At 34.5% G+C, this 24,938-nt stretch overlaps 1 protein-coding gene across 1 annotated transcript in view; it reads left to right on the top strand.

The window, feature by feature from the left end:
• Positions 1–24,938, top strand: part of LOC125646260 (uncharacterized) — a 140,368-nt gene that overhangs the window by 76,216 nt on the left and 39,214 nt on the right. The window contains exons 11-13 of the mRNA XM_056140983.1: positions 199–304; positions 11,429–11,615; positions 13,429–13,554. Of these exons, the coding sequence (XP_055996958.1) occupies positions 199–304; positions 11,429–11,615; positions 13,429–13,554 (419 nt within the window). The remainder of the gene's footprint in view (positions 1–198; positions 305–11,428; positions 11,616–13,428; positions 13,555–24,938) is intronic.

Genomic DNA, 24,938 nt, shown 5'->3' with positions numbered 1-24,938 from the left:
GATTTTGACTACATATTACTCCGTTTACCTGATCAAGATATAGGGCTAAGTGCGAATGTGAACGACAGGGGACGCTTACTCCTACTAGGCACCTGATCTGGTGTGTCGAGGGGTCCGTGTTTGTTAACTCTTTATTTTGTAATTTTTGTGGGAGTTGTGAGATTGAACACTGTTGTTTATCATCGCCTTTCATTACAGTTACCCTTGTAAGGAAGGTATATCCCCAGGAGGCGTTGTTTGCTTGACTGCCAGCATACTTCAGTTTATTTATGATCTTGGAACGTCTACCAAATACAGTTTTCAGGTACTTGTATCGCGTGGCAATACCTATGAATTAAAAACACGATATATATAATATTTCAAATGCAACGTGTATCTTGTATGATACTCTTAAATGGACATTAAGTAACTGTATCCCAATTCCCAATTTCAATGACCGTGTAGCGTGTGACAGCGTGGCGAGAATTCCATCGTCATCGAAAGCAAGGTTTTTGACTTGCCTAGATGGTCGAGCGGTCTGGCTCGCTGGTTACATGGTGCTAGGAAATTTCGTTTCGCAGGTCGTGAGTTCAACCCCGCGTAGAGGCGGAAGTGGGTATCCAAATAAGTGATATTTCCTGTGCTTTATATTAAATATTTCTTCACTTAGGGCAGTTATGTTCATTTAAGAGTGAATTACTATTTCTGTGATATATATATATAAACTCTAAACACTTTGTAGAAATATTTCGACCCAATCGCAAATGAACCTCTAATGTGGAACGGCTCCATCAGATTCTGCAGCCATGTGTACACGAATGCAAATATGACGTCACACTCGTACGTTACAAAATGAAACGCGAGCTTTCAAATGCATCTAGTATTCTACCACTATGAATTTCCACTTATATGTGTATGTATTAGAGTGAATAAGACATTAATGATACCAAAACTGAATCTGTGGTGAAAATGTAATTAACACATTATACAGGGATTCGATTCTGGTCTTTTAACCTCTTCCAAATGCGCGCTTCCGGCAAAGAAATGAATCGGTTTGATGCAATTCTTGCGCCGATTCACGTCCGAGTCTTTTGCCGATTACGGAAAAGGACGAGCGTGTGATCCGATTGACTTCGACCGTGTTACCGGTCTTCTTCAGTCGTGTTTATCTCAAACTCCGTACAGTGTCAAATCCCCGGGACTACTTTCCCCTACGAATAATGACACTAAAACAGGCTTTCAAAACTTCTGCAGAAAAACGCAAGTTACTATACGCGTGTGATTCGGTTTTCTAAAATAGCAGATGGGTGGCCACGTAGGGTTTAATTATTCCAGAATTAGTAGAAATAAATTCTTCTACACTTTGTGTAACGTTTAGACTGATTAAAAATTGACACTACTGGCCTTGACATTGGACTATGATTTTGAACGGAGTGTCATCGACGTAGTGATGATGATGCCGAGGCATCTGTGGAAACAGGAGGAAGATTTTATCGTATCAGGGTCACATTTCTGCGTATTGTTGTCATATTTGAGAGGGAATCCAATCAGGAAAGACAAGATACGCCAGGAACTTCTTTACTGATGGATAGGTTGTCCAGAAAAAGCGACAACATTCAAACAACCAGGTTAGTGACTCGGATTTTCTCAGAGATCTCGTATCTTTTGAAAAGTCCGTCAACTGTCCGTAGTGTCATAGACATGTTGATAAAGTTTAAGTGTACGTACATCTTCAGTGAAATACTACAGGCACAGATTAAAGATTGACTATCGAAGATTTTTTTTAAAAGCCTAATTTCGTTTTTATAACTATCTTGAAATTGTTTCTAAAATGAAAGTGCTTGAGGAATCGCTAATATCAATCACTAGATCTTTATCGCATTAATTTGGTTATAGGTATTTCAGAATTATATCAATACATCTGTTGATCTATGCAAACAAATCTTTTAAAGAGAAGTGCCTCCTCTCCCACCCCCTCCCCCAAATTAACATTGTGGAGGTGCACTTTCAAAAATTATTTTTCAAATAGATAGTAATTGTGTCATGCTTGCTCCCAGTGTCATGCTGTTGAAGATGATGAACATATAGATCTGGTACAGGATTTTAAAAAGTCATATGAGTATCAATGACCATGATATGGTCTAGATTAAATCATACATATAACTTTGTACACCTTCCTAGATTCACACCTTGTGTTTACACACCAATACAAATAACTAGTGGCTCAAAAAAGAAAATCCAAAGAGAACAAATCCATATGTAGTGTAACTTAATTAAAACACATGTCTAATATAGATATCAGTTCAACACCTGACATTTTTTAAAATTAAAGTAATAATCCAGTATTAATTAAGATAAATTGTAAGTGAGATATAAGGTCTACGACTAATGTAGTAATGAAATAATTTCAATGATAGATAATGTGGGAATTTATATTATGACAGGACCAAAAGTTAACATACAGAGAAAATGATAAATATACTCTCACCACAGAAATGTCATCACTAATGTCATTGAAAATCCATGTTGTAATAAATATAAATCATTACATATTTGTGCAGTTAAAATCAACCAATGGAAATTCGGCTAAAACCAATGTAAGACATTTTTGTAAGTGTGATGTAAAGTCTATGACTAATGTAGTAATGAAATAATTTCAATGATAAATAAATGTGGCAATTTATATTATGACTTGACCCAAAGATAACATACAGAGAACTCAACATAAAAAAATTCCTTTCCAATGTCACACACGCACGCACGTACGCACACACACACACACACACACACACACACATACATATATATATATATATATATATATGACAATGAGGCTATCAATAGTGTAATAATGATAAAGTGTTTGCTAATAAAACATGATAAATTTTCTGAAAGTGTCATTTAGTTGTGTTTGATAGATACCTGTAGTTCTCATACAGTACATATTGAAGGAAAAAAGCCTCATGGGAGGCAAATTTGATGAAAAGGATATGCATAGATATGTATGATATACCGTACATATAGAATATTTATGGACTTTCTTGGTATACCTGTAGTAGGGAAAATGGTCAAAGTAAACTTTTCACATAAATTTTTATTTTTAAAGGGGGATCTTGGATCCCTTTCAAGGAGAAATAAATGCAAAATAGAATGGGTCATTCAAATCTGCAGTAGATCAACAGGAACAGAAATGACAAAACTGTGAATACTGTTGTATAGGGTTTTAAAACATGGTTCTTGAGGACATGATGGGGCCATATAAGGGTTCATTTTATTATATTTTATGAATTTTATTGAAGGACACAAAATACATGTGCAATATTTACATACACATATGTAATATACACTGTATAGTCATTAAAAAATTTCTAGGGCTAGTGTTTATCTACAAAAGAGTTATGATTCAGAATTATTTCCTGTTAAATCTTTGAAAATACCAAGAACAAATTGATTACAATATAATACAATTATGCATACACTGTAAGGGTGTGAATTTTGATTCGTTCAAACAGTGAGGTATTTTGGTGGTGGATGACAGTTTACAGGGGACTTAAAAATAATTCCATATCAAATTCATATAACTCATACGATACGTTGTTTTTTTTCTTATATAAACATTGAAGTGAAATTGTCACATATACAAAAGTAATGAAGTCAATTAAGTACAAGCAGACTGAAACAGTGTGGTGCTGAAAGATTCAATGTATTTCTGCAAGAATTTTTACCGTCTAATTAGAAATGGTCTTTATAAAATAAGAAATGAATTGTTGCTTGAAGTTAACTTGCTTTCCTAACTGGTCTTAATTTCAGAAAGATTTTATATGTTAAAAAGATGTTTTCTGGAAAGCTGCAAATCATTGAATTTGTTCAATTCTGTAAGAAAATGTATAATTACATGGGGGGCCAGAGTCATATAATTACAAATATCACCAGAGCATGACATATACTACAAAGAATTATACTTACGGCAAATAGAACTTGGGATTGGGTACCAATCTTTTCCACTTTTTATGACAAATATGCCTTTCATGTAGAATCAGGATATAGGGCTCACGGCGGGTGTGACCGGTCAACAGGGGATGCTTACTCCTAGGCACCTGATCCCACCTCTGGTGTGTCCAGGGGTCCGTGTTTGCCCAACTCTCTATTTTGTATTGCTTATAGGAGTTATGAGATTGATCACTGTTCGTTATCTTCACCTTGCATACAATGGAAAATGTAGTTTAAAAATATCATGAAATCAACAAACTAAGTCGCTTTATGCCAACAAGAGTAACAGTGAGTGTGGGTTTTTTTCTTTCTTCGTTTTTGCTTGTCGACCCCCCTCCCCCCTTTGTGTTAAAGCAAAGCCACATGTATGAACTGTACTAATATTATACGTCTCAAATGCAACCTGCGGACAAACGCTGATGTGTCTTAGAATATAGATAATGGTGACTGCAATTTTTGTTCGTTTAATTTGGGTAGATGGTGGGTTGTAATACACCTCAAGTTCATATATTTGTTTCGATCTGGGATGTTGAGTAAATTGTTACCTTCTCCTCCTATATGCCCATCTCCAGATATATACGTAAATTTCTTTATATGCTGTGCACAAATTTCTAAATGTAAGTCAATTATCAACGTCGCTTCACATATGGATCGCGAGAAACGTCAAAAGATTAATTTAGTTAACGTAAACTCTAATTTTAAAAATCCACATCGTTTACAGCGACAAGAAATAGGCCTGCATCAAATTCTTTTTAAAGTGAATACGAATGGACGTTTTCTTATCTGATTCTAGCGAAATTGCATTTATTTGAATCAAATAATTTGACTCTACAATTCTACTTACTTTATTTACCTTCTCTTTCATTGATTAATATAGTACGTTATTAATAACGGTTTATGAATATTTATTTGAAGAAATTTGAAAGAAAATGATAATCTAAGACTTGATAATCTATTAGAGGCAAGGGAAACGATATCGACATTAAGGAACCACTACGTGCACCATGAAATTGAATGATTGATCGCGTAAAGATTTTGCTGTGGATGTCATGATTTTTTTTCCTAAACATCAGTTTTATAATTTACCGCGCTTTTGCAACTGTGACGTCATACCGTCAATACACGGTATTTTGGTAGGCTTTATATCAGAGACATATATATTATTTTTGCAATCTAAGGCTAATATCAGATTATTTTTTTCATTACAATATGCAAGAAAGTTGCCAAAATTTTTACTGAACTTCATTTTTGTTGCACATAAGAATCTTAAGAGCATCAGACACATAGTGTGTTTTTTTTCTGAAGGGAAAGGGGGGGAGCAGAGAATAACTCACGATCGTCTAAAACTTCTTGATTATCAAACGAAAATTTAAAAAAAAGGACCAAAAATTCATAACAGCTGTTCTATATAACTGAAAAATTGTTGAGTGTGGCGGAAAACATCAATCAATCAATCAATCTATCTATCTATCAATCTATCAACCAATCAATCTATATTCCAAACTTCAACATCATACATGTAATGAAGGGGACGGACTCGTCCTACAATGCAACGTAAGGGGTTGGAGGTTGTCGGTCAGTATATGAGACTTGAGTCATACTATGCATGTGAATATAAAGGAAAATCAACTTTATCAAAATTAAAAGTGTCCCGTCTCTGATTTAAAGCGCCCGAGAGTAAAGGATATCAAATTGGAACGGGACGGCGGTAAAACATATATATATATATATATATATATATATATATATATATATATGTGTGTGTGTGTGTGTGTGTGTGTGTGTGTGTATGTGTGTGTGTGTGTGTAGACAGTGGAAGGGTAGTGGTGTGTACACAACATCTGTACACGTGCTCTATCCACACTAGTGTTTGCAAGCTTTATAAGGCATATGAAATACTGCAAGGAAGATGTCACTAAGGACCAACAAGCTCCACTTTTAATTTTGTGTCTCTGTGCATCAAATACAGTATTTCTCATCTCCCACAAAATCTTTGAAGTAGAAAACTTTAACAAGAGATGGGAGATGTCTCTCATTATTCATGGAAATAATTGGCATTAACACTGTATTCTTTTAGTCCCTTAACTGACCCTGTGAAATGCAGAACCACACGACCTCTATCCTTGCTCTTGGTGACTAGGTACACAGACTTCTTAAAAGCAGTTGACCTTTGCTGTTCACTACAACAACCTTTTTCAAGACCACCAATTCTTTTAACACAACTTTCAAGAAAAGCAATAAAAGGGAACAGTCTAACATATTGAAAGACACAAGGGTCTATGTATATTATAATCATAATTTTATGTTTGTTTATAAGGAACTCCTTGAGAGAAATTAAAAATATGTTTAATATTGATAATCAAGATTCCTTGTAGCCAATATTCTTTAAAGCTAAACAATAAGGTTATTATGATGTGCATTGAAGATAGTTATTCTTAAAGGGGCATTAGCTGTCATTTTGTTACCAAAAATGAATTAAATGAAAATTTCTCCATATCATACATGTATATTTCAGTAATAACACCAGTATTTAATTATTTCAAACACCTTTAAACCTCAAAACAGGCACATTAATGTGTATGAATATCACATGAATTTTGGTAATTAAATAATTATTGTCTTGCAAGATAATAATTCTTCCTTATGTATTTCTGTACACTAAAAGCGACAATCTATCGTCGTTATATTAGGTTTCTCTTGTTTTTGTACAAAATAAATGTTTTTACTAGACATTAATATATATTCCTATGTCATTGAGACATTTTGAGTAAAAAGGTTGCCATCACTTTCACAGCTAATGCCCCTTTGCTTCCATGATCCACTTCAAACTTTGTGAGCTGATAGGGGGTCACTAGGAGGGGTGCGATCAACTTTTCAAGTTTTCAAAATGGCCGCCGTTTCAAGATGGCCGCCAAAAAAACGTCAAAAACTCTAGGTTGTCGGATTTCAACCAAATTCTATTTTTAGGGTAATTTGGTGACCCCGAGTCCATTTCCACCATCAAAATTATTTTTGAGCCGCCATTTTCAAAATGACCGCCATATACTGAAATATTTCAAAGTGTTAAAATCTCTACAACATTAGGGTTCTGGGGTCAATTGAGGGTCCACAATTCATATCTAGCATCAGTATTTCCTTCCAATCAATATTCAAATTTTTCAAAATGGCTGCCATTGAAGAAAATGGCGGCCAAAAATCAAGTCCGTCGGATTTCAGCCAAATTTAGTTTCTAGAGTTCTTTCAGTATCCTGAGTGCATGTCTGGCATCAATAACCATTTCGGACATGGGGAGCTGTTCGGAGACAATTGTGTTGGCATCCCAACACAGTTATAGCTCGTTATTATTATTTTCTTCTTATTCTTATTATTCCTCTTCTTTAGTGAGAAATTTGTCCGACCGATTTTGTGAAAGTGCTTCGACAGATCCACTTCAAACTCTGTGAGCTGATAGGGGGTCACTAGGAGGGGTGCAATCAAATTTTCACATTTTCAAAATGGCCGCCGTTTCAAGATGGCGGCCAAAAAACGTCAAAAACTCAAGGTTGTCGGATTTCATTCAAATTCCATTTCTAGGGTACTTTAGTGACCCCAAGTCTATTTCCACCATCAATTTTTTTTTTAGAGCCACCATTTTCAAAATGGCCGCCATATACCGAAATATTTCAAAGTGTTAAAATATCTACAACATTTGGGTTCTGGGGTAAATGGAGGGTCCACAGTTCATTTTTAGCATCAGTATTCCCTTCCAATCTATTTTCAAATGTATCAAAATGTCCGCCATTGAATAAAATGGCGGCCAAAAATCAAGTCCGTCGGATTTCAACCAAATTTAGTTTCTATTGTTTTTGGAGGATCCTGAGTGCACATCAAAAAGCATTTCTGACATGGGGAGGTGTTCGGAGACATTTGTGTTGGCATCCCAACACAGTTATAGCTCGTTATTTTTGGTCTAAATCCAAGAGGTGTTTTAACAAAATATTAATGAATTTCTTATAGATAGTATATACATCACAGACAATAAGACGTGTTCACATACATGTAAACACCGAACTTCGTGTCTTTTTATGCAAGACGAAAGATTTTAGTGAAAATCCAGTGTTTGGGTTCAGTAAGTTCATCATCACTTTTATTTACATGTAAAATATATAATTTCAGCGGAAACCAGTTAGCGTTTGGTATAGGGAGAGTATTAGCTTTGTCTACAGCTGATGTACTATAATTATTAATAATCTGCGCCTGTTGTTAAATCTAATTGTTTGATTTCTCCCAAGTTGTTATAAATTTACTTCAAACGTTATGAGGTACTCATCATCAGAGTTCTTTCCACTTTGAAATAGCCGCGTAAAAATATCACCCCGCGTAAAAAGAATCAGTAAAGCAAAGCCGTTATAAAATTTCTAAAATGGGAATTTTATTATTTTTCAACGGGAATTAGTTGAGAAACGCATTAAAAGATAATTACATGTATCAGAATATTCATGCTTCACCTTTACACTTATGTATACTATATCGAAAAAAAAACCACTCACCCCCACCCCCAAACCCCAAACTTTTCTCAGTATTGGAAACATTTAATCAATTACCTGAAGATCAGCAAGTATAATTTTCCTTGTCAATTGATTTATGAAAAATATAACTTTTTCTGAAATGCAATAATCAAACCTGTGTATAATTCTATCAGAATTTACTATTCGTGTTAAAGTATGAAATAAAAAGACGTATCTTTATAGGGTTAAAAGTGTAAATAACACACACACACACAATAAAAATAAAATGTGATAATATATTTATATATAATATTGGGGGCGAGTTGTCTCAAGAGAAGGGGGCGAGTTGTCTCAAGAGAAGGGGGCGACTTGTCCTGAGAGAGGGCGAGTTGTCCTAAGAGGGGGCGAGTTGTCTTGAGGGCGAGTTGTCTTGGGGGCGAGTTGTCTTGGGGGCGAGTTGTCCAGCATTCTATAAAACATAAAAGCCCTAGCTTAAATAGCTCAAGATATATTTTTAAAAAGATTTTTCCTATATACTTGTATGTAAAACCTTTATCCCCTACTGTGTCCCACCCTACCCTCAGGGCCATGATTTTAACAAAATTGAACCTGCACTATGTCAGAGAGCTGTCATGTAAATTTGAACTTTCCTGGCCCAGTGGTTCTGGAGAAGATGAAAAGTCGACAGACAGATGACTGATAAAAGGTTATTAAAATAGCTCTATTGAGCTTTCAGCTCAGGTGAGCTAACAATATATCTTTTAAGAGGTTTCAGCATATATTTATCTTTCATTAATAAAAATTTCTTACTCTCTTAACACCAGGGACTGAATCCTCAATTTATGCCATGGAGTAGTAGTTAGGAGAAACAAATAATGTATAAATCCACTTAAAGAAAAAAGAAATTAGTATGATTTTTCTCTGAATTCCATAGACATATAACGGATAAATGTTATCCGCTATATGATTTTTTTTTTCAAATTAGGGCCCTCTTGCGCATACAGCATACATGGTTACTAAAACATTTCAATGTGCAGTGTTTATAAAAATGATAATAAAAAGAAAGAACAAAAAGGAGCAAAATATGCACTATTAATATGTCAGAGCAATGCCTATGTGAATACATACTGCAACTTTGCATTCTGAACAAGTAAATTAAACATACACATAATTATACAAGTCCATATTCCTCTCATTTCAGCCAACTGTGCGTTTACTAGTTCTGGTATACATGCTAGGCTATAACTGATAAATTTGATTACATCCCTCGCGCCTCCCATTTTCATCTTAACACTTTAGCCTACACCCCCTTGTTGGTGTCCACTCCCCCAAATCAATGTCTTATATTTAAAGCATATGTCAATATTGAATAAAAATTTCCGATTTTATGTTGAGGGTTGGACGAAAATACAATTATCATTTCAATGTAATGGGATTGTGAAACTACTAGGCTAATTTAGTCAAGACAGTTTTACATTTCATTCATGCATAGAATAGCCCTACTTACCTGATTTCACTTCTGGTGTGTCCAGGGATCTATGTTTGCACTACTTTCAGTTTTGTATTCTTCGTGAGATTTATGCGATTAATCGTTGTACATCATTTTCACTGGTCTATTATAACGGTAAGAAAGAAATAAAGAAGTTTTTCCTTCAAAGTCTCCGCTTTGTTTGTTTAGTGCCGACATTGCGCACTAGCATTCGCGATAAATACTAACTACCGGATACGTCTCTTTCATTTCGCTCACTTCCGCGCGAGACCATGGGTTGTTTTCATCTGCTCGTGTAGCACATTCGTATTATAATGGTCAAAGTTGATATTGTGCGAAAAACATTTGAGAAAGGTAAGAGTCTAATAATGAAATGAACAATACTCACCCGATCCCGTGGACACATCCTAAAATATGACTATGCGTACAATTAAATATTTGGTATTAGTAATGAAACATAATTTTAGAAATGTTTGTTTACAAAGCAGTCAACTACTGGCTTAAGTGAATACAAACAAGAAATATTACAGTAAGTAGTTAATCGTAAATACATCAATATTGTTATAATCAGTTATCATAACACGTTCTTTGCATACAAGTCTTACAAGACATTAATTATTAAAGACAAAAATGTTCCTTTTTGTTTATTCCGTGTGGTACATAAGTATTTGATTGTTTCTTCCATAAATTTTCTCTAAAGCGACGATAAATGTCATCTTTGTAAAGTTTTTCAATTCCTATTGCAGAATAATCGACAATACTATGATAATCCGTATAGAAATGAATCGCAACAGGGTCAACAGTTTCTCGTCTAATAAATGACAAATTCAAAACATGCCTTTGGTATAAAGATTAACCCAGTTTTTCCCACATATACAATTGTGTTGCATTTCTTGCAAAACACTCCATAAACTACATTGCTGGATTTACAATTGATACAATTTTTGATATATTTGTTACCGTTGCAGTCCTCAAATTGATTGGTTTTAATGACATATTGACATAAAGTACACTTTTTAGCACCATATGGCTTGCAAAACGTTTCTTTTCTAAAAAATAGAAAATTGTGTTTCAGAATGTCTTTTGAATTTTTGTCTCTTTTAAAAGCCACTGTGGGCATATCTTTAAAAACGTTTTTGAGGCAGTCAGAATTTTCCAAAAAAAAATTGACGGTTTTTTAAAAATCTTATGAATATTGGGCTTATAAGCCCTTTAGAATAGTCTACCACAAAGGGAACACGGTGACCCTGCTTCGTCTTTTTTCTGTAGTACTTTCGTGTGTGTAGTCGTGCGTTACGTTGCTATGAGGGATAAACACGACTGAAGAAGACTGGTAACACGGTCGAAATATTACTACAAAGTGTTTAGAGTTTTTTAAAATTATATTTTACTTCCAAAAAAGAGACTTGTATTAAATATATATATGCAAGGTGAAGATAAGGTGTATATATATATATATATATATATATATTATGTTATTTAGGTTAATGCCATTGCGGGTGCCTGCCATACAAATAAGTCTAAACATTATTTGGGACAAGCAGTTGATCTTCAGTTGGACAAAGAGCCTACCGGTGGTAGAAATAAAAAACAAGAGAAATCATTCATGGACGCCTGTAAGGCTGCTGGAGGTTGGACTCACGGAGGGACTCATGTTCATTGTCAGATAGGTTAACACAAGTTTATCTTTATCGAATCAAGAGCAAGATTAGTCGATTTTCTGCCCCCCCCCCCTCTACCCAAAAGGTGTTCTTGCACATCCATTTTTTGCGATATTCCTTTGACGTTACCAATTCATGGGCTTTTGACGTCACAAAGTCTTGGGCGCCTTTGAACTGGTATATAGTGCCCAGAGGCTTTGTGTGTCATTATATTGTTTTTTGTTTCGTTGTACATGTATATTGTAGGTATTTGTGTGCTTCATTGTTTTGTTTTTTTATTTGAGAACAAACTTGAATACCATCACAGTGTCATCCACTTCTGCTTCATACTTAGATATTTTATTGAAAATAGATATTAACGACAAACTAACAACTCAACTTTATGATAAACGGGATGATTTCAGCTTCTCCATCGTCATCTTTCCATTTTTATGTAGCAATATTCCATTGTCACCTGCATGTGGTGTTTATATATCTCAACTGATTCGATACGCAAGAGCTTGTTCTGAGTATGATCGGTTTTTAAATCAAGGCAGGCTACTGACAAACAAGTTGATTGTGCAGGGGTTTCAACAATCTCGTATAAAATCAGCATTTCGTAAACTCTATGGTCGTTAAAACAATCTAGATTGCCAATAGAACCTATCATTGGGTCAAATGATGTTTGACTTGTTTCATACTGATTGTTAAGCCGTTCTTGGCACACGAATTTTGACCACGGATGGCTCCATTAATCTGACCAAAATATAGGATTCTTGGCGGGTGTAACCGGTCGACAGGGGATGATTACTCCTCCTAGACACTTGATCACACCTCTGGTATATCCAGGGGTCTGTGTTTGCCCAACTCTCTATTTCGTATTGCTTATGGGAGTTATGAGATTGATCATTGTCATTATTCATTATCATAGTTGATATTTATTTCATTGACAAATTCACGTGCGTTCATTCATTTGTTCATTCATTCTTTCATTCATTCCTTGTATGAGAGTTAATTCCCTTTGATAGTGACTACTATTATTGGAATGCCCGGGGGAGTAAGAGTGTGTTAGACTTGTTTTTCTAGTTCTGTGAGTGAGTGCGTATGTCTAGCGCTAACTTTAACATCACGCACCTGTTTTTGTCATTAAAAATCCCGACACCTCAAGAGACGGACCTGAACATAAGTAGCTCATTGACAAATCTTCTAGATTTCCAAAGCTGTCTTGCATGGTAAGATTTTATTTTAAATAAAAACTATTTTATATATCAATTTAACTAAAATAATTTGATTTAGTAAAATTATTTCCACATTAAAACTTTGAGCGCGGTTGGACGTATGTGAGTTGATTTCATTATATTTGTAGATTACCACGTTTACCACTTTCATCGTGTTCATGATTCCATGATTTAAATAAACATCTTTATCATCTTTATCTGCGTTTGGAGTCAATCTGAACTCGTGAAAAATCTTTCATACAACATTATTTTACCCTTGACAGTGATAAGAGTGGTAGAATTTTATGTAATACTCAGGTGACCGATCATGCCTGTGGGCCTCTTGTTAACGATCAAGAGAATAAATCATAAGTAGAAGTCAGAGTATGTTGAAACATGATCGTATTTAAACCCATTGTTTAAATTATTTCATTAATGCATATATTTTCACTCTCTTATCACATATCAAAAATATTAATACGTGTTGTGTGTACATCATCAATATACATGCATATTTACTTCAACATATTTAAATCCTTATAAAATGTTAATGTAAAATTAAGGTTAATAGTTTGAAAATTCTAATGAGATCAGAAGAATATGTAGTTTTTTTCCTTTCATTTAAGCTGGTGATGAAGCATGCATTACTGAAGGAGGTACTTGTCAGGAGAATGACCGAATGTGTGACGGGGAGTATAAAACTGGTCTTTGTGGAGGGGGAATCAACAGACAGTGTTGTCTTCCAGCCTCAGGTACTCTGGAAGAATCTAATTTATGCAACAGTCCTTTTCACATGTATTTAAATTTCGTATGAATTCAATACTCATTTTATTGATCTCCAGAATTTAAGGATATTTTAAATTCAACTAGTTTTAATTGTAACGGGGACCGTTACGTTTGTTATCGTCCTTTAAAAATTAAACATTTGAAAAACGATGCACGCGCATGCGCATTCGCGTTGGCAGTTTTTGCTACACTAATATATAGATACACATATTGTCTACGTTTGCTGTGAATATCATTTCATTCGCTTCATAAATAAGATAGTTACAGACGTTTTAGTATTATCCAATCAAAATGAAGTGCACGTGCATCCACGTGCAAATTGGTAATTTTGACCATGCAAAGCACTTAAGGGTCTCAATATATACCTATGATATGAATATCAAGCAATTTTGATGAACAACAAAAAAGTTAGACTGATTCCAAAGTTAGTGTACAAATTTTGTAATGCACGATAAAATAACTATTATTTTTCATATCTACAAATGATATACTATCATCCTATTTAGGTTTCATATCGATCCCTTTAATATTCTGATTTTCCATTTTTTGTACCAAAATTACAGTGCACGTGCGCGTGCGTGCATGCACGTGCAGACAAAATGACTATCGTTATGCACATCTACAAACGCTATACTATTATCCTGGAAAATTTCATATCGATCCCTTTTGCAGTTTCTGAGAACACTATGGGACAAAATAGTACCGGAGAAAAAGAATAATAACTAGAAACTCATTACTAGTAATGAGTAGGTCTTCCGTTATACTACTTCCTGTCGAGATCGAAGAGCTCCAATCGAATAAATATTCCATTCTACACCTTAATAATTCTCAACTAATCATACTCTTAACTTTCAACAAAAATACCCATGTTTGAGACAACTTCCGATTTTTCGGTCGGCACTTCCGGTGGACATATTTTACATGAGCAAGACCTAATCAGCATCCATATTAGCCCCGATATCTGTCAAAACAAAAAAAAAACTTTAAAAAATGACATTTTTTATATCGCTTCCTGTCACGACCGAAAGTGACGGCTACGTACGATTCTCATATGATGCAAACACACTGATGACTGACTATCACTGCTGAAAACTTGAGACTTCAGTCGTTCACATTTGCTTGAACAAATTCTCATTTTGAAGACTGCAAATCTCGCGACCGGAAGTAGATTTCACCAAAATATTTTACGTTATTCTAGGTATTTGCAATGTCTATAATATACAAGAAAATCATTTGTAATATTCCATATACAAGCGAGATTTAAGGCAAAGTCAAAAACTCAATTTTTCCAGTTTTTCTCTTAAAACAGGAAGTTGCCGTTTTTTCTTCCGGTAGGATCAACATATTTCAAAACAACAAGAATAAAGCAATAAACTAATGTTCGTTTTGAGTCAAAAGAAAAAATCTGAAATTTTGGATTTCTTTGATCACTTCCGGTGACGACCGGAAGTGACGGCTTACGGAGTTAACCATATTCTTTAAACCTACTTGTCATGATCTATCATTCCTGAAAGTTTAGTGCCTTAATCTTTAACCGTTTCCGATATCTCCCGCTGACAAGATTTTTTCTAAAAAAAAAAACACAAACCGGAAATTGGACATATCTGACGACCGGAAGTGAATTTTGAAGAAATGAAAAGAGTTGTTCGAGGTATTCTTATTCTCTATCATCCCTGAAAATTTCAAGGAAATCCAGCCATATCTGAGAAATCAAGGAGAAAACAAAATTAATAATAATAATAATAATAACTAGACACGCATTACTAGTAATGAGTAGGTCTTCCGTTTGTTCACTTCCGGTAAAGAGTTTTCTGATCCTACGAAAACCATTCAAATATATCAGAGAATGTACTTTAACAATAAATGAGAAGTGTATTATCGAATTTTTTACTCATTTCTTGTAACTTCCGGTGACGACCGGAAGTACTATTAAGATGTGTTTTCCTACAAATGACAGCGACTGTCTATATTCCCTGTAAATTTCACGTCTCTATCTGAAAGAGTTCTCAACAAAAAGAAGTAAACTAAAGAAAGAAAAAGTAGTAGGTAACTACCGACCGGAAGTCAATTTTGAAAAACAAAATTGTCAAAACTCTAGAAGTTCATACTATTCTTAAGACATGTGAAAATCATATCAAACAATTCAAATATAAGCGAGATTTATGGGGACAAAGAGACGAAAAGTAAAAAAGTATTTTATCAAGAAACCGGAAGTAGTCGTTTTGACTACCGACGGGGTCAATATTCTTTTGACACTTTGAAATAGACTTAATAAACTAGTATAGGTTTCAATTTAAAAGAAAAAGTTTGAAATTTACGATTATTTCAGTCACTTCCGGTGACGACAGAATGTGACGGTCGACATGCTCAACCCCCTATTGCATGCTTACAGAGATTGATCATTCCTAAATATTTGATGAACCTATCTTTTACCCTTTCCAAGAAAAATGCTGGAAAAAATCTCGTTTGAGAAACAGAAAATCGGCCATATTTTCCTACCAGAAGTGAATTTTTGAAAAACAAAAAAATAACCACAGCAAAGTCATTTCATAAGACATTAGTCCTGAAAATTTCAAGAAAATCTACCCCGCCATCTCTGAGAAATCACTCGAAGAAATCGGAAAATCGTCATTTTTTTTCCAAATACTTCCGGTATAGAGCGGAAGTGACAAATGAAAAAATCGAAAGTATGTGTACAATGGACTAATGCTAGTTGATCAACCCTACAAGTTTCAAGCGTCTATATATATTCGTTATTGAGAAGCTGAAAAAACAAAGTTTGAATTTGTCCAACCCCTATATCCCGACCGGAAGTAAATTTTCGAACAATATTTGACAGTACTCTAGACATTTATAGTGTCTACAATATATGTTAAATACAAGTCAAACACTTGTTTAGTGAACGAGATTTAAGGAATTGAAAAAGGAGAATTTGAAAAGTTTTTCCTTAATTACCGGAAGTGGACATTTCGACTTCCGGTGGGGTCAACGGTTTTCAATACTCCAAAAGACACCTGATAAAGTGGTATAGGTTTCGATTCAACAACTACAACTTTAATTTTTCGATTCATTTTATCACTTCTGGTGACGACCGGAAGTGACGGCCGACATTCTGAACCCCCAACTGCATGCCTACAAAGTGAGATGTATTAACTCTGAAAATTTGGTGACCCTATCGTTTACCGTTTCTGAGAAAAACGCTGCACAACGAAAACAGCTAATAAGCCATATTTGCCGATCGAAAGTGAATTTTGAAAAAATGAAAAAAGCTGTTCGAGGTATTTTCATTCTCTATCATCCCTGAAAATTTCAAGAAATCTATCCAGCCATCTGTGAGAAATCAAGGGAAAAAAGAAATAATAATAACTAGAAATGCTCTCGTTGCGAGCAACAAATAGGTCTTCCGTCCAATTTCTGACGAGATAGGATCTTGACTGGGATAATTCAATTAGTGAAGAACGACTATACATGAAAGAAATAAACATGTATATGTAAGACGTGATTTATCAATTATAAACAATTTCGGTTTTGTTTTATTCACTTTCGAGTATCTCGGGAGTCCATAAAACGACTAAAAATTCCAAGTGGACCGCGTAGGAAACTACACTAAAAATTTGCATGAAAAATACTGAGTTTTTTGGACAACTTCCTGTTTCAAACAACCAACTTCCGGTGGAAATGGTATGACTTATTACACCCTTTTAAATAATGTAATGAGCATTAGAATTTCAAAAAATGAAAAATTACATATAGTTATGGTACTTCCGCTGGATGACGGAAGTGACGGCAAGAAAAATGAAACACGTATGTCACATCTACAAGTCACCATCTAACATTCCTGAAAGTTTTAAGACTCAATCTTTGATTATTTATGAGAAAACGCTTGGAGAAAAATACCCAGAAATCGTAGATATTTAACGAACGGAAGTGAATTTTCAAAAAAAAATAAAATAATAATTCACTATACTCTAAAGATGGATAATGTCAATTATATATGTGAAAATCATATCAAACACTTGATTTATAAGCGAGAGATAGGATAGCAAAGAAAGACCAATTCTTCGAAGTTTTTCTCTAAAAACCGGAAGTTGCTGGTTAAACTTCCGGTAAGTTCAGCATTTTCTGAAACTCCGAAAGTGACCTAATTAATCAATGCAAGTTTTGTTTCAAAAGTATAACTTTGAAATTTGTTGTTTCTTTTGTTCACTTCCGGTGACGACTGGATGTCACGGATGACAATGATAAACCTTATTACAAAGTTAAACGTCAATATCTATCATTCCTGAAAGTTTCAAGACTCAATCGTAAATCATTTATGAGAAAACGCCCGGACAAAATGTCCTTTGAAGAGCGGAAATTCTGCCCTAACCTGAATTTTGAATTAGTATTAAAGGATATCTTAGACATGGATAATGTCAATGATATCTGTAAATATCGTATTAAAAAGATGCTCAATAGGCGAAGTATACGCGAACAAAAAAAAACGGTTTTTCTTTAAAAACCGGAAGTTGCTGGTTAAACTTCCGACGAGTCTAACATTTTCTGAAACGCCAAAACAGACCTTATAAATCTATGCGAGGTTTGTTTCAAAAGCAAAATTTTGAAATTTGACATTTCTTTTTTTCACTTCCAGTGACGGCCGGAAGTGACGGATGGTAATAATAAACCTTATTACAGAGCTACAAGTCACCATCTATCATCCCTGAAAGTTTCATGATTCAATTTTTAACCGTTTATGAGAAAACGCCCGAACAAAATGTCATTTGCAAAACGGAAATTCGACCGTAATTCGCGACCGGAAGTGAATTTTGAAATAATATCAAAAGGTTCCCTAGAGATAGATATTGTCAATAATATCTGTAAATATCGTATTAAAAACTTGATCAATAAGCGAGATATACGAAGACAAACAAAAACCAATTTTTCGAAGTTTTTCTCTAAAAGCCGGAAGTTGCTGGTTAACTTCCGGTAAGTCTAACATATTCTGAAACGCCGAAAGAGACTTTATTAATCTATGCAAGATTTGTTTCAAAAACAGAAATTTGTGATTTGACGTTTCTTCTCTTCAGTTCCGGTGACGACCGGAAGTGACGGATCGCATTGATAAACCTTATTACAGAGGTACAGGTTGCCATCTATCATCCCTGAAAGTTTCAAGACTCAATCTTTCACCGTTTATGAAAAAACGTCTGGACAAAATGTCATTTTAAAAACGGAAAATCGGACGTAACTTGCAACTGGAAGTAAATTTTCAAAAATTGAAATGGATATATATATATATCAATGGATATATAAACTTCAGGTGAAAACGCATTACCCCAGAAAATTTGAAGCAAATCGATCGAGCCATCTCTGAGAAATGCTCTGCACAAAATCGGTAAGGAAAAAAAAAGAATAAAAATAATAAAAAGAAAAGTGAAAAATCAACAATAGAACGAGCTATAACTGTGTTGGGATGCCAACACAAATGTCTCCGAACACCTCCCCATGTCAGAAACGGTTTTTGATGCCACTCAGGATCCTCCAAAACCCTAGAAACTAAATTTGGTTGAAGTCCGACGGATTTGATTTTTGGCCGCCATTTTCTTCTATGGCAGCCATTTTGAAAAATTTGAAAATAGATAGGAAGGAAATACTGATGCTAAAAATGAACTGTGGACCCTCCATTTCCCCCAGAACCCAAATGTTGTAGAGATTTTAACACTTTGAAATATTTCGGTATATGGCGGCCATTTTGAAAATGGCGGCTCAAAAAAAAAATTTGATGGTGGATATGGACTCGGGGATCACAATATCACCCTAGAAATAAAATTTGGTGGAAATTCGACAACTTTGATTTTTTGACGTTTTTGGCCACCATTTTGAAACGACGGCCATTTTGAAAATTTGGAAAGTTGATTGCACCCTTCCTCATGACCCCCTATCGGCTCAAAAAGTTTGAAGTAGATCAGTCGAAGCAGTTTCATATAATCGTGCGGAAAAATTTCTCACTAAAGAAGAGGAAAAATAAGAAGAAGAAAATAATAATAACAAGCTATAACTGTGTTGGGATGCCAACACAAATGTCTCCGAACACCTCCCTATGTCAGAAATTGTTTTTGATGCCAGATATGCACTCAAGATCCTCAAAAAACCCTTAAAAATAAATTTGGTTGAAATCCGAAGGACTCGATTTTTGGCCGCCATTTTCTTCCATGGCGGCCATTTTGAAACATTTGAAAATTAATTGGAAGGAAATACTGATGCTAGAAATGAATTGTGGACCATCAATTTACCCTATAACCCAAACGTTGTAGAGATTTTAACACTTTCAAATATTTCGGTATATGGCGGCCATTTTGAAAATGGCGGCCTGAAAAAAAATTTTAATGGTGGAAATTGACTTGGGGTCACCAAATTACCCTAAAAGTAGAATTTGGTTGAAATCCGACAACCTTGAGTTTTGACATTTTTTGGCCCCCATTTTGAAACGGCGGCCATTTTGAACATTTGAAAAGTTGATTGCACCCCTCCTAATGACCCCCTATCAGTTCACAAAGTTTGAAGTGGATCTGTGGAAGCACTTTCAAATAATCGAGCGGACAAATTTCTCACTAAAGAAAAGGAAAAATAAGAAGAAAATAAGAATAACGAGCTATAACTGTGTTGGGATGCCAACACAAATGTCTCCGAACACCTCCCCATGTCAGAAATGGTTTTTGATGCCAGATATGCAATCAAGATCCTCAAAAAACCCTAGAAACTAAGTTTGGTTGAAATCCGACGGACTTGATTTTTGGCCGCCATTTTCTTCCATGGCGGCCATTTTGAAACATTTGAAAATAGATTGGAAGGAAATACTGATGCTAGAAATGAACTGTGGACCCTCCAATTACCCCCAGAAACCAAATGTTGTAGAGATTTTAACATTTTCAAATATTTTGGTATATGGCGGCCATTTTGAAAGTGGCGGCTCAAATTTCTTTTTTGAGGCTGGGAATAAACTCGGGGTCACCAAATTAACCTAGAAATAAAATTTGGTTGAAATCCGACAACCTTGATTTTTTGACGTTTTTGGCCGCTATTTTGAAACGGCGGCCATTTTGAAAATTTCGAAAGTTGATTGCACCCCTCCTCATCACCCCCTATCAGCTCACAAAGTTTGAAGTGGATCTGTCGAAACACTTTCATAAAATCGAGCGGACAAATTTCTCTGGAAAGAAGAGGAATAAAAAGAAGAAGAAGACTAGAAATTATCTCGTTGCGAGCAACGAATAGGTCTTCCGTCCAATTTCTGACGAGATAGGATGTTGACTGGAAGAATTCAATTAGTGAATTAGTGAAGAACGACTATACATGAAAGAAATAAACAGATACATGTAAGACATCATTTATCAATTGTAAACAATTTCGGTTTTGTTTCATTCACTTTCAAGTATCTCGGTACTCCATAACACGACTAAAAATTCCAATTGAACCACGTAGGAACCCACACTAAAAATTTCCATAAAAAATACTGAGTTTTTGGACAACTTCCGGTTTCGAACAACTAACTTCCGGTTTCGAACAACCAACTTCCGGTTTCGAACAACCAACTTCCGGTGGAAATGATATGACTTATTACACTCTATTAAATAATTTTATGAGGATTGGAATTTAAAAAATGAAATATTACATATTTTTATGGTACTTCCGGTGGATGACGGAAGTGACAGCAGGAAAGTTGAAACACATATGTCACATCTACAAGTCACTATCTAACTTTCCTGAAAGCTTCAAGACTCAATCTTTGAGTATTTATGAGAAAACACTTGGAGAGAAAAAAAACGGAAATCGTACATATTTAACGAACGGAAGTGAATTTAGAAGAAGAAAAAAACAACAATAATTCACTATACTCTGAAGATGGATAATGTCAATTATATATTTGAAAATCACAAAAACACTTCCTTTATAAGCGAGAGATATGACAGCAAAGAAAAACCATTTTTCCGAAGTTTTTCTCTAAAAACCGGAAGTTGCTGGTTAAACTTCCGGTAATTCTAACATTTTCTGAAACGCCGAAAGAGACCTAACTAACCTATATAAGTTTTGTTTCAAAAGCATAATTTTGAAATTTGACGTTTCTTTTGTTCACTTCCGGTGACGGCCAGAAGTGACGGATGGCAAAAATAATACTTTATTGCACAGCTACAATTCATAATCTATCATCCCTGAAAGATTGAAGACTCAATCTTTAACTGTTTATGAGAAAACGCCCGGACAAAATATCATTTGAAAAACGGAAATTCGGCCGTAACTTGTGACCGGAAGTGAATTTTGAAATAGTGTTACAGGGTTCTATTAAGATGGATAGTTTCATTAAAATCTGTAAATATCGTATTAAAAGTTTGATAAATAAACGAGATATACTAGGACAAAGAAAGACCATTTTTTCGAAGTTTCTCTCTAAAAACCGGAAGTTGCTGGTTAAACTTCCGGTAAGTCTAACATTTTCTGAAACGCCGAAAGATATCTAGTTAATCTATGCAAGTTTTGTGTCAAAAGCATTAGTTTGAAATTTGACGTTTCTTTTGTTCACTTCCGGTGACGGCCGGAAGTGACGGATGGCAATGATAATACACTATTGCATAGCTACAAGTCACCATCTATCATCCCTGAAAGTTTGAAGTCTCAATCTTTAACCGTTTATGAGAAAACGCCCGGACAAAATGTCATTTGAAAAACGGAAATTCAGCCGTAACTTCCGACCGAAAGTGATTTTTGCAAAACCAAAAAAACCTTTCTAGACAATCCTATTTTACATCTTTCCTGAAAGTTTCATGAAAATCTATCATGCCGTTTTAGAAAAATCGCGTGCACAAAATCGGTAAGAAAAAGAACAATAATAATAATAATAGAGGAAAAGAAACATAAGGTCTTCCGTTGAGACGGAAGACCTTAAAAATAAGAATAATAAGAAACGGAGCAAAAACAATATGTCTCTGACACTTTGTGTTCGGAGACATAATAATAGAAGACGGAAGACCCTAATAAAAAACAGTAGAATCACTATAAGGTCTTCCGTCTGGAACGGAAGACCTTAATAATAAACAGTAGAATCACTATAAGGTCTTCCGTCTGGAACGGAAGACCTTAATAATAAACAGTAGAATCACTATAAGGTCCGTAATAATAATAATAATAAGAAGAAGAAACAAAGTAAAAACAATATGTTCCCAAACTTTGTTTGGGGAACATAATAATACCATCAGAAGGACAAAAATGTTTTCAGAAAATGAACGTAACTCCTTCATTCTTTGTCCATTTTCTCTGTTTAATTTACAGATAATCATATCATTCTAAATAGAAATAGAGTAAGAAGAAAGAAATGTATTCGAATTTGTAAATAAATGCATTTCCTAACAATCATTTGGCACCCTGGCGTTTACAAAGTAACGATTTAAAGGGAATCAGTAGAAATAACAAGAAATGTTTGAAAATCGTATATGTCCTCGCAAAATTTTAAAGGGTTACACACATGTATTATTTAATTGATAGTAATGACAAAACAATTGAAGATATGCAACGGACAATACATTTCTACGTCCAGAGTGGATTGACCTTTAACCATGTGACCTAAAAATCAATAGAGGTTATCTACTCCTTAGGATGTACATCAATTTATACCATGGAAATAGCAATATATATATATATATATATATATATATATATATATATATATATATATATATATATATATATATATATATATATTGCTATTTCCATGGTATAAATTGATGTACATCCTATATATATCCAAAATTGAAATAGAGTCTCAGTAATCGGATACTAATATTTAAAAAATATGAAAAGAAAACACAGAAATCCTCCGTAAAGCTTTAGCGCTTTCATTACATCTTCAGAAGGTTTACAAAAATGTATACATAGCAGTATCATAGTAACAGTGATTATGACGTCAAAGTAAGCGGAACGTTAAATGTCTATATTGTGACGTCATGGATATTGTACAACAATGATCTGGAAAAAGTACGGGAAAATCATAGGCAATTATAAAAGACTATTAAGTTTTGGCTTTAGAATAGCAATGAAATGTTTTTCTTTTTCCCGTCTCTGAATAGCACTGGCACATCTGAGTTTATAAAATGGGAAAATGTTAAATCGTTTTTTACCACACGTTTCCAGGTGTGCACTTAACTGGATTTGTCTGTATTCAGGTGTACTGATGTGCTGCTTATGTACACGTACACGGGCACGGAGAGTGTTGCCAGTTTCACCAATGTAATATTCCTTGCATCCAGGACATGTGATGGCGTATATGACATCCTTTGTATCGCATGACATGTTAGCATTAACTTTAAATTCTCGTCCGTTAAAATTATAACTGGTCCCTTCTGTAATGTAGTCACATGTACCGCATCGAGGGTCCGTACACTTTGACACTGTATAAGTATGGTCATCTAATTGGGAGGAACAAAGTATTCTCTTAAGATTTTTGGGCTGGCGTTTACTGCTAATAAAACGACAGTTCTTGTATATGCCTTTTGTTTGTTCATCTTCCCTAAGTAGCTAATTTAATTCATAAACATTTTTACTGAGATAAAATCCGCGAAACAATGTGACGTCATAATTGAAATCAGTATATCACTAAGTATATATTAAATTCCGATTTTATTTTTTATTTAAGTTTTATTTATGCATAAAATAAACCATGCAGCTACTAAGATCCAATGAAAGTAAACTGATGACGTCATGACTATACATCGAGTGACGTTGACACATGCAAGGAATTTGTTTATATGTGCCATGCAAATATCGACAAAATGTGGAGTATTTGAAATATATAACATGGGATATATATGTCAAACGCTGAGAATTTATTGATATTAAGAAGGTATGTTGTTATCTTTCATTGACAATTTTGTTTAACGGAGAAAACATTCCATTTAGCATGTTGATCCGATTTTCCTCTGTCACAGACTGAAATAAAACTGCAAAAGTAGCACATTAGGCCGCATACTTTTAGAGACTTTTTATACACCGTTTGAAAGGTCATAAACTAATGTACACGACAATTACTGATAGAATCGTCTGTTAAAAAAACTTTTAAAGAAAACTGCATAGCATCAGCCATCCGTGCAAAATGTAAAACATGGGCTAGATGGTTTCGTGTTTAAATGTTCAATAATTATTTCTTATTGAAAGTGGTAGGATTCTATCAGTAATTCTGATATACAATGGGTGTTTTACCGTCATTATCGCCAGTTAGACCAATATTTAAATCTTGGGATAATGTGTTACTTTTACATTTTCTATTAAGGTACCTCCATGATCTATTTATAACAGTCATGCAATGACGTCATACGGAAGC

This window comes from Ostrea edulis, chromosome 6, assembly GCF_947568905.1.
Source record: "Ostrea edulis chromosome 6, xbOstEdul1.1, whole genome shotgun sequence".
Lineage (NCBI taxonomy): Eukaryota > Metazoa > Mollusca > Bivalvia > Ostreida > Ostreidae > Ostrea > Ostrea edulis.
The sequence above is the reverse complement of the archived record's forward strand: the minus strand, read 5'-3'. Positions and strand labels throughout refer to the sequence as shown.